Source organism: Aythya ferina (genome assembly GCF_964211825.1).
Source record: "Aythya ferina genome assembly, chromosome: 12".
NCBI lineage: Eukaryota > Metazoa > Chordata > Aves > Anseriformes > Anatidae > Aythya > Aythya ferina.
In genome coordinates, this window is record NC_140308.1 from 104,652 (window position 1) to 116,010 (window position 11,359).

The window sequence follows — 11,359 nt, forward strand, 5'->3', positions numbered from 1 at the left end:
CCATCCTGCAGAGTTAAGAGCTGCGCAGGATATGGCCATGCCTGCCCCAGTGGAGGTGACGACAGAGCTGCTTCTGGTCTGGGAAGCCATCCCTCTTCTCTAGATTTCTACTCTTGGTGGTCCCAGAGTTCTTAACTTGGGATGGCTCATTAGTTTGTTCCATAATTGCAGTCTATTTAGCAGCTACTTTGTTTTGCCTCCACCCCATGCCATCACATGCTCTGCTTCCATCTCCCCCCCTTGTCTCTGCCCTGTTCTTCTCACAGTTTCCAAGGCCTTTGCCATTAGTCCAGCTATGCTACTGGGGCTTGCTGTCCAAACAACACTCCCTCCTATCCTCCTCCCCAAGGTTCACTCTTCATTCCTGATTTGCCTGCATGCTTCCCACCACACCTCTCCTCTGCCCATCCCTGACACAGCTAATCATGGCAACCCTCCCCCCACATAAATAAATAAATAAATAAATGAGAGAGAAAGATTTCTCTGAGCCTCATTAATCCACCAGGTTGCCATGTCAGCCTATTGCATCTCAGAAGCCAAACCAGGTGATTTTGCCGTGAACAGATTAACAGTTTACAGGGTCCCTTGCATTGCCTTATCTGAGGAGAAGCTGTGACAGTGGTCATACAAACTTCAAAACAGGCTAGCCTGCAAAAATTGTCACATGATGAGGTCCTTTGCAATTCTTAGTACCAGTCTGACAGAAGTTCATAACACAAAGACTTATTGAGCATTACTAATGTCTTTCATTTAAAACATTTTTTTTAAAAGAAAACAATCCACATAAACCAAGGTCCCAGAGGACTTTTTGAACAAGTAGCTCTGAATGTACTATTAAACTGACACACGTTGAAAGGACTCTGCAATTTACACATGAAATGGGATGTTTAGAGGAAGATGTTTGTGGGCATTTCATTCCCTAGGCGTACTAACAAGCTTTTCTCCTTGTCTTACAGAACACTGTTAAAAATATGCCAAAATAGTTTTGTTGTTCAGGTTTAAGCTACATATTCCCAATGGAGACAGAAGAATGGCATCTCCAATAGGGATGGGAGGTGGTGCAGAATGGCACAGTATACTAAGCATAAGTTTATTTCCTGTCTTAGAGCACAATAATGTGTTGAAACAAATTCAATAGAATAGCTTCCTGTTCTCCTCTCAGCTTTTTCAATCCACTGCTATGAACCTATGTTGTCAGTTCCAGTATTTATACCAATGGAATCTGTGTCCTTACCTTGTCTTTACAGTCTCAGCATGAGCATGAATTCTTCTCAGTCACACATGTGGGCTGTGAGAATTCCCAGGGCAAGAACTGTTCCTAGTTGTGAAAGCTGGATACAGAATTATTTCAGCTGAAAAATAAATGGATTCACGTAGTCCCAGTAATGTATTCCCATACAAAAACCTAAGAATTTCCACTTTCAGCTATAGATGGTTTATTCAAATTTCCTATTCCACAGTAAGTGAACACAGACATTTTGCCAACATTACCACCAGTGCTGGATGCTCAGGCATGGAAATGGAACAAAAGAAAGACTGAACTTGAAAACTTAGCCATTCTGAAAAAAGGATCTTCCCAGAAAACAACGTCTGGTTATCTTTGTGCCTCTTTTGGCATTGTATGTCCTGAGTGGCAGCATGACAAAGAATGTTCTCTTTATTCAGCTTCTGTTTGTCTCTTCTTCCTCTACAGTGCAGTTGCTTCATGTGATTTCACTAGTACTTAGCTGCAGTCTGTGGGAGATCAAGCTCTGATATCTGCTCCCAACATACATACTTCCTCTTTCACATATACCCTGGACTTAATTTGGAAAAACAGACTTGCATTACTCCATCCTGTGTTGTGGCCTTGAAGAGTGAGCCTGTGCTGCTGGGAAAGCTGCCATGAGTGCAGTCAGGGCTCCTGTGTCACTCACCACATGCACACACACAGATGCCCCTCTGCCCTCTTTTGCACTGGTAAACAGTTCTCCACCTTGCAGCCTTCAGAGAGGAGATACAACAAGCAGCTTCTCTGCCTTTTGAATTTGTTACTTGGAGGAGTTCTGGCCAAACAAAAGATCCAGCAGCAGGTTTTTCTGTTCTTCTTTGGAATGAACTATCCGGTAGCCCAGTAAGTCCATTGCGTCCTTGCACACATTTTGCACTTTTTCTATTTTCTGGAAGGGAAGGGTCTTCCTCCAGGCCTCAGATACGCTCAGCGCATCTCTGGATTCGATCTCAAAGGCCTGTCCTCCTTGCCCCTTCCCATGGGTAATGTTGTGCACCCATTTCTGAAGTTCTGGTGTGAAATGGAGTTCTGCAAACCTGTACATCTGAGCAGCCTTTGCTAGTGGGTCTCTGACAATGTCTTCATAACGAACCAGCAGGTAACGGTCTTTCAGGAAGCTGTGAATAGCCTGCCTGCCTGCCTTGTAAATCTCAACATGGCTTTTGCAGATTTCTTGCATAGCATTGTAGGGTCCCATTTCTCCCTTCATCTTCTGGGACCCCAGAACAATGTCACTGTCACGTTTCAGGTCTACCGCTGTATTCTCTCGGGACCTGAACACAGCTCGAGGATCCCGGACCAAGTGAATGACTTTGAGGTTCAGGGATGGATCAGTGAAAAGGGAGTAGAGGACTTTCAGGTCAAAGAACCGAACTTCCTTGATGACAACATGGCTGTAGGTTTTACAGGCTTCCTCCACTTTACTGAATGGGTACTTGCCACAGACTGTCCTGCAATTTCTTGCAGTGATTATGTCATTGCGACTGAATGAGTCGCAGGCAGGGGGAGAGCACAAGGCTCGGCTTGTCTCCCACTGAAATAAATCAGACATTTTCTTCTGGCTTGACATGTAGGCATCAAACACAGACATGTCACACAGAAAGACTGATCTGACTAGGTCCCGCACTGCCATCTGTAAGACTTTGGCACTGTTCTGGTACATAGCAACCCACACATGCCATGCAGGCTCCATCAGGTAGAAGACACTGGGGTGCTGGCTGAAGATCTGTCCAGTGAAGGAAGATCCTGACCGCCAGGAGGAGAGAATGAGGATGTGGACTGGAGAAGGCTTTTCTTCCATGGGGGCATTGCTGCAGGTTAGGAAGTTGAAGTGAATCACGAAGGACAGAACTGCCAGAATCAGGAGTACCAGCACCCATCTAGATTTCATCATGGTTGCAAGGGACCTGCAGAGACAGACAGAGGAAGTTCAGCATCACAGGGTCACGAAGAAGGCACTTGTAGTGAGTTGTGCTCCTACCAATCCCACTGTAGGCTCAGGGTTTTGGAAAGCTGCCACACTACCACGATACTGTGAAAACCACAGCACAAGATAGCCTTCCACAGCCAGATCACACAGACGGAGAGAGAGACAGGCTTCCAGAAGAAGCCCACTGATTTTTTTTTCTTTTTGGTTATACAAATGCCCTGTGGAGTTTAGTTCCGATAAGAAGCTGATTTGGATAGACATTTGGAACAAGCCTAGTAACAGCTGCAAACAAAGACCATTGTGAAATTAAGTCATATATTAGCTTCTTCCATTCAAATAAATACAGTAGTGTTTACCAAAAACCCTGGCTTCCAAATGAACTTTGATAATATCACTTTCATCTGACACCATTAACATCTTTATTGTAACTCACAGAGAAGTCCTTGGACTGCAGCCAGGCAATCTTAATTCAGAAAAACACGTTGAGCATGCCTTAAGACACCCAGGCAGATATAAAGCCACAGTAATCATTATTCTCTGAAAATCTACATCTGAATAGTCTGAGTAAAAGTGAATGGGTTTGTTTTTGTTGGGAAGCAAGGGTATGCTTTTATGTCCAGGGTAGGACAGCTGGATGTTGTAGATATGCAGACTATCCTTGTGACTGCTCTTGTTTGCCTGAGGAACAGCCTCATGTGAGGCAACAGACTCAACAGGGAATTTCTTCATGCACACAGTAAGCAGTAATGATTTATGCCATGACCAGTCTGCCCCAAAGGGAGAGGAGAAAAACTGAAACAAACTGTGTGTGTCTGGTGATGTGGAATAGAGGAGCAGCAAAGAGAGGTAAAAGTTCTATCAGACATTTCCTAATATGAAATAAATACTAATTGAATACACTTACATGTATTTTTCACTGCAACATCTCTTGCTTATGGCAGCTGGGATGGTTAAGGTCTTAAGGTTAACCACATTTTTTTTCCCCTACAGCAAACATCCAGAGTCACAGGCAGAGTGAATTGGTTCACTTCACATTGCAAAAGTGAAATATGAAAGCCCTCACAGAGCTGCAGAGCAGATAGCCATGAATGACTGAAAAAAGCTCAACTGCAGTACAGAAAAGGCACACTTATTGTCAGCTGGCAGCAAGATGAGCTAGGATTTGGCCGAGAGCATAACAAAAAAGAATCATGATGTGCCAAGGATGAAGAACAGGAACTACTGAAAAAGACAAAATCCAGTGTCATCATGTTAGGTCTTCCTATAGCACATGCAAGAGAGGACAAAGAACTGGAATCTGCCTGCATTGCGCAGCTGTTAAAAGCAAACAATCCCCCCAACAAACAAAACAGAGTAGTAACCTTTTGTATTTCACTTATTTGTCAGGCTTTAGGTACGGGGGGGGGGGGGGGGGGCGGGGGGGGGGGGAGAAGGGGGGTGTCTACAGGAGTGGCCTCTATGAGGAGTCCAGAAGCTGCCCCAGGCTAGCTGAGAGCCAGCTCCAGCTGGCTTAAAAAAGGGATCCACCACTGGCCAGAACTAAGCCAATGAGCAATGCTGGTTGCACCTGTGAGAGCACAGTTAAGAAGGGAAGAGGAAAAAAAAAAATGCTGCACAACAGCAGCTGGGAGAGAGGAATGAGAAAATGTAGAGAGAAACAATCGTGTGAGGACACCCAGGTCAGTGCAGAAGGAGACCAGGAGGTGCTCCAGGTGCTGGGGCAGAAGTTCCCCAGCAGCCTGTGGAGAAGCCCATGGTGGAGCAGGCTGCCCCTTGCAGCCCACGGGATACCACGGCAGAGCAGATCTCCACAGGCTGCAGCCTGTGGAGAGGAGTCCACAAAGGAGCAGGTGATCTGGGGGGAGCTGCCGTATGTGGGAGACCCATAATGGGGCAGTTCCCGAAGAGCTGCTGCCTGTGGGAAGCCCACGCAGAATGAATTCGGAAAGGACGGCATCCCGTGGGAGGGACCCCACATGGAGCAGGGGCAGAGGGTGACCATGAAGGAGCAGTGGAGGTGAAGCATTATGGACTGACTGCAGCCCCCATTCCCCTGTGGCGATTGAGGGGAGGAGGTTGAAGAGGGTGGACAGGAGGGAAGGTGCTTTTAGTTTGCATTCAGTTTTTCACTGCTCTAGTCTGTTAGTAATAGGTAATAAATTAGTTTAATCTCCCTACATTGAATCTGTTTTGCCCATGACAGCAATAGGTGAGTAATCTCCCTGTCCTTATCTCAACCCTTGAGCCATTTTTCATCATATTTTCTCCCCTAGATCCTTTGAGGAGTGGAAGCAAGAGAGTTCTGTGGTGGAGTTTCGCTAGCCATCCATATGAAACCACTACAGCTTTTATGAAAACACACAGAGACCTTGGGAAAGCTCGATGCTAGCAAAGGGAGAGAGTCACAGAAAGCAGCAAGCAGCTCCAGGGACACATACCCACCAAATACACTGTGAGAATGGGTGGCATGTCTCCAAATTACAGGGTTGCTGCACCTATCTATGTCTGAGGGAGGTGACAGTACAGCACAATATACTTCACATCATGCGGACTGCGGCATGGCACTCTACCATAAAAGTATGGGGGAGCTCTCCAGAGCTGCACTGGTGTAGCAAAGAGTATTGGGTGCCCAGAAAGCCCCTGACATGGGTCTTTGGTGGCAGTGATGCTTGCTCATTGTTTTATCATATTTATCCTCAATTTGGCCTGGTTAGCTTTTGCAGAGTTAGAAGTAGCATTTGCCAATTCAGAGAACACATGGCATGACTGAAACTAGTTGGAAATATGGAGAAGACAGTCTGGAGAAGCAGGAAATACCCTCTAAGCCAGACCAACAGCTTCTGTCTGCGCAAGGAAACATATAGCACTTTAATGACAGCCGTATGTCTATAGCACTTTTCAAAAATTATCCCCAGTTCAGGCTGGTAAGCACAAGCAGAAAACAGAGTTCTGGGCACCAGAATATCCACACCAGCTACCAAGAAATAGTTGAAAAATCTTACCTTAACATGTCCTCTTGAAGCACCACCAGACCTGCTTCAAGCAAGGCTTCCCTCCTGCACATACACTTGCTGTGGTATGTACTCCTCCAGGCAGCCTTACAAACACCTGTGCATTCGTGTACAGGCACTTAGCCTTTCACACCAGGATCTCTTATACACTAATGTACTCAGATCTTACCTATATCTGTTCTTGTACCTTTTATTTATGTCCTAGCTCTGACTACCATGCCCGCCTACTTTGACCTGCTTTAAATTAGAAAACTCCACCCTCCACTAGTGGCAAAGCATGAGAATGGCAGTTTGTTGAAGGGGCACAAATGACCGAACACTACTAGTAAGTGAGAAGGGCCAGGAAATTCACAAAGGCAACTGAGAATTTATTTTGTTGAGACCTTTTGCAGGCCCTGAAATAGCCTGCTGTTCTTAAAAAGAGGAACATGGATTTCTGTGGAGTGTCAGAATGAAAGATGAATGGCAAACCTCATTGCAGGGGGGACTGTCTTGCCCACTGGGAGTGGTGGTAGGGCATATTTGCCTACTAATGCTCTGTCTGTGTGCCACGTTGCTAGTAGATGCATCTCATGTACTGCAGTCTTACTGATTCCTTTCTGCCTGTGCTCTGCTTGAGCTACTCTGAAGGCTGGAAATCATCTGAATAGAGAAACTCTGGGAGGATCAGCAGGACTTGTCGTATTAATGATTCACTGCCAGAACTGCTTCACTGATTCACTGCTGTGACAGACAAGGTGGTGAAGAAGAGCAGAACTGGACTCACTCAAGGGCAACGCGTGGTATTCTGCAACTATGAAGAGACAGTCCCTTTGGGTTATTCCTATTCCAAGTGTCATCATTTTTGTCACACCTTCTTGTGAGGTGTTGACCTCCTGACGCCATCCAATGTCCCAGGGGATCTCACCGTGCTGCTCTGAGGACTAGTCAAGTGTAAGAGACAGCAAAAGCAAAAAATCTGGGCCCTTCCAGCAGGAGGGACACCCAGGAGGGGAAGGTCATGTTCCCTTTCACTTGCTGCATTACAAACACAGATGGTCAAGCCCTGCTAACCCTGGGTTGGGAAACAAGGCGAGGAGCTGGCAGTGGTCCAGGTAGAGCCCTGTGGAGAGAACCAAGCCATGTTCTGTGCAGCCTGGATTTCAGTTATGTGTTCCTATACCTTCCACGGACACCACCTGTAGGATTGATTTATCTCTATGTCAGAGTTACAAAGCCGGTTTGTATGATCACACCACTGACTAGCTCTTCCTGAAGCCTAATTTCTCCCTGCCAACATTTGCATGAACAGAGATATATGGAAATCCTGTTCCACCTGTATATCGTTTGCCCAGGACATGCTGGTCCTTTGGCACCAGTATTCAGGCTTTGTGACAGCCACTGAGCACTGCTGTACAGTCCTCTAGTCATAGGGTTCAACAGACTTTTTCAGTTGCACAGATCCCAAGTACGAGCTGCTTGGCTGAACTTTCCGGACGGCAGCTTCTGTGTCATGAGCAGTTTTACAGAGGGGAAAAACGTACTCCTCTTTGGAAACGAGGCTTGGGAAGGCACACTGTTCTAGCACACTGCCCCCCAAGAGACCTGCACATTGTGAAAAGTGAAGCAGGAATCCTCTGGCTCTTGAACAATGGACATGCCTCTCCCTGTATGTCTGACTGATAAGCTTTAAGTGACAGATAAAGCAAAGCAGAAGCATGTGACAGTCATCATACACGTATGCTTGACAGCAATTAGCCCCGTGCCACTCAGCCTTGAATGCCTTCCTTGTGCCTCACGCAATGGCTGACTAGATTTCTGTTTTCTACCCTGTTCCTTGATTAGAAGTGTTTTCTAGGGACTCAGAAACCAGTGAGCTCTGTGAGCCATTTCATATTCCCTGAAGAAGAGAGCAATGCACGGTGTGCATGCACACACAGGCACAACCAACCCAGGGCAGCAGCAATGGGAAAAGACTGAGGAGTAATGTCAAAGGCATGATCTGCCGTATTACAACTGTACTTGGTAATACCATCAGTTTGTATCAGGAGAGACAACGAGCCATATCTCCCTATTCACAGTCTTTATTGCAATATAGCTTTCACATGCCCCGTAGAACACAATTTGTCTTATACCATGTTGAGATCTAAAGCAGCTCATGGGAATGCTGCTGGAGTCTCCATCTCCTTCCACCAATTGCAAAAGGAACCATTGTGAGTAAGTCAGAGGAGGAATATTAAAAAAGAAAAATATATATATATAGTTTTAAGTTTTCTTACACAGTAAGAAAAAAAAATATTAAACTGTTGGATTAATTTCACTGGTCATCTTATGCCTTTTTTATGTATATGGACTATCTAAAAACAGAAATCAGCACATGCACTGTAACTTGGAGTAGAACAGCTTGTCTAGAGTTGAGAGGAACAACAGTGATAACAGTACAGCTGAGGCACGCCTAGTTCACAGAAGAGTGCAGAAGGGTCTGTGCTAGCAGCAGCTACTTCATAAAATCCTAGAACCACTAAGGTTGGAAAAGACCCATAAGATCGTCAAGTCCAACCAGCACCTAACACTACCAAGTCTACAACAAAACCGTGTCCCTAAGTGCTACATCCACACATCCCTTAAACACCTCCAGAGATGGCGACTCCACCACCTCCCTGGACAGCCTGTTCCAATGCCCAACATCTCTTTCTGTGAAGAAATTCTTTCTGACATCCAATCTAAACCTCCTCTGGCACAACTGGAGGCTAATTCCTTGTATCCTATCACTTGTTTTCAGAGAAAAGAGACCAACACCCACCTTGCAACAACCTTCTTTCAGGTAGTTGTAGACAGCAATGAGTTCTCCACTCAGCCTCTCCTCCCCAGCCTCCTTTAGTTCCAGGCTAAACAGCCTCAGTTCCCTCAGCCACTCCTCATAGGTCTTGTTTTCCAGTCCCTTCACCAGTTTCATTGCTCTTCTCTGAATGTGTTCCAGCAACTCAGTATCATTCTTGTAGCAAAGGGCACAAAATTGAACTTGTAGATGACTTCTGTCAGGCGTTCATGAAATATGTAGTTCAGATGTGTTGACAGCACCCATTTGCTCTGGTGAGGCTACAGGGGACAGTGATCCAAGAGGCCTGTACTGCCTGGACAAATGAGGTTATGTGCCAACCCTCACATACAAACAAGCTTCACAAGACCACCTTCCCCTGGGATCCTTTTCCCCATACCCCTCCCAAATGATGCTCAAGTCTCACCTGAGCTCCCCAGCAGGCTTCACCATAGTTTGCCAGGGCCTCCCTGATGCCTCCATGCAATTTCCCAGGGCAGACCCCTCTGGATACAGGCGTACAGGGTGCCTGCACACTGGTGGATGGCAGGGTGGTTCAGGCAGGCTCTCATAGCCAAGGGCCATAGGCCTATGGTGGGAGGCACTCAGTGACTGTTCAGACAGCAGTCCCATGGAGGGGAAGTCAGGGCTGCTGGAGGAGACAGTGAGTGAGGTGATGGCCAGGGTCCAGGCTGCATCCACACTCCTAAAGCACCTGGAAGAGCTGATGGCTTCACTGCTGTCAGGTGTGATTGAGCCCAACCCACCTGCAATGCCACAGTTTGTTTTGCTGGGCTGGGCTCTGCTGCCAGACTCTTTGGAAGCTGAGGATGAGAACATTTCATTTCATTTCTTCATCTGCCCAAGAGCTGAGAAGTTCTTTCCTTTCCCAAGAAAGCACTAGGTTGTCTTACTGCCTAGGTCTCTGTTTGAAGTCATGTTCCTCCTAAACATGACCAGCCCAGACAGTGCAGAAAAGAGCAGAAGCACATTGTAAGCCTAACCCAGGAAATAAAGCTCATGCTCACCAGCTAAGACAGGCAGTATGGTTGTGCATCAGCTATAAACATACTGGGAGGATTCTACCAAAGCACTGCCAATCTTGTCTGGGTATCTGAGGAAGAGCAGCTCGAGATATTTGTTTTAGTTTTCTCCTTGGTCTCACTGCTGAAGGGGCCTTCATTGGCACAAAGAACCTGCGGATGCCAGCTTAGGCTTGTTTGAATGGCTGGCAGAGTGCTACAAGCTACACCCTCATCATGAAGCAAAGCATCTGTGATTATGATGCCTGGAGAATGATTCCATCATATTTGTGTTTTAATGTTAGTTTGCTATCACAACAGGAAAAACTTAAGTGTGGTCAATTGGCAGTGGTATGTTTGCAAAAGATAGCAATAGAGGAAGTGGCCTTGACAGACCTAAGTGTCTTGAGATCTGTAAGGTATTTACATAAGGTATGTCTCTGGCTGCTGGTCAAATGACATTGGGCTTAGAGGAAACAGAACACTGTTAATCACTGTAGATTATTTGCATGTTAACAGAAATCTCTGGAGGGACTCTTAAGGGAAAGGTGTCCACGAAGGGAGAGGGATTTGAAAGGAGCAGCTTTCTCTAAAAAATGAGACCTATTCATAAGTAATAACAGCATAACAATGCAGCAGCATCATGCTGTAAAGTCCACCTGGCCCAACAGACCCCTTGCACACCATCCTATTAATCATTTATCAATCTTTGTCTTAAACAGCTCAGGTTATTTGGTTTCATTTTGAGGTCCAAAGGACCCAAATCTCTTAAGTGTCATATCATTAACTCACAGCCCCAGCACGATTCTCTTTTTGTTCTAGGATTGCTTTGTTTGAAAGGAAAGGATGTAGCCTGGACATTCAGCTGATGTGTACCTTTTCATATAGTATTTTCCTCAAAAAGACACCTTCCCTCTAATGGAGTACTGGTACCCAGATTTTGTCCTGGACAGGACAGGAGAAGGCAATCAGATGTCCACAGAGCCTGGTGTGAGGTCTGGGAGCACGGAATGCAGAGCTAGCTCACTTGTCCCATGGAAAGAGGATGCAGGATCAACCTGTGGGTCTCACCTCTGCAGTAAGACAGGTGAACAGAGCTGGAGGTGACAGCATGAGGCATTTTGCATATCGCTGCTCTGTGAAGAGAGATGTCTCCCCAGGACCCTGACTACAGCAGCCAGTATCACAGAATCACAGAATCACAGAATTTTTCTAGGTTGGAAGAGACCTCAAGATCATCGAGTCCAACCTCTGACCTAATGCTAACAGTCCCCACTAAACCATTTCCCTAAGCTCTACATCTAAACGTCTTTTGAAGACTTCCAGGGA

The 11,359-nt window shown here is 46.1% G+C and overlaps 1 protein-coding gene across 3 annotated transcripts; it reads right to left on the minus strand.

Moving 5' to 3' along the window:
• Positions 1 to 1,419: 1,419 nt before the first annotated feature.
• On the minus strand, positions 1,420 to 9,763 carry LOC311443073 (carbohydrate sulfotransferase 4-like). 3 transcript variants are annotated; one of them, XM_084532932.1, is made up of 2 exons: positions 9,436 to 9,763; positions 1,420 to 3,177 (listed from the first exon to the last, which is right to left on the minus strand). In XM_084532932.1, exons 1-2 carry the CDS (start codon positions 9,639 to 9,641, stop codon positions 2,031 to 2,033), a joined length of 1,353 nt encoding a protein of 450 aa, XP_084389058.1. In that variant the 5' UTR covers positions 9,642 to 9,763; the 3' UTR covers positions 1,420 to 2,030. The 3 variants fall into 3 exon arrangements, with proteins under 3 accessions (XP_084389058.1, XP_084389059.1, XP_084389060.1); XM_084532933.1 differs by lacking the exon at positions 9,436 to 9,763 and adding an exon at positions 8,994 to 9,366; XM_084532934.1 differs by lacking the exon at positions 9,436 to 9,763 and adding an exon at positions 6,203 to 6,225.
• Between the last annotated feature and the right edge of the window lie 1,596 nt (positions 9,764 to 11,359).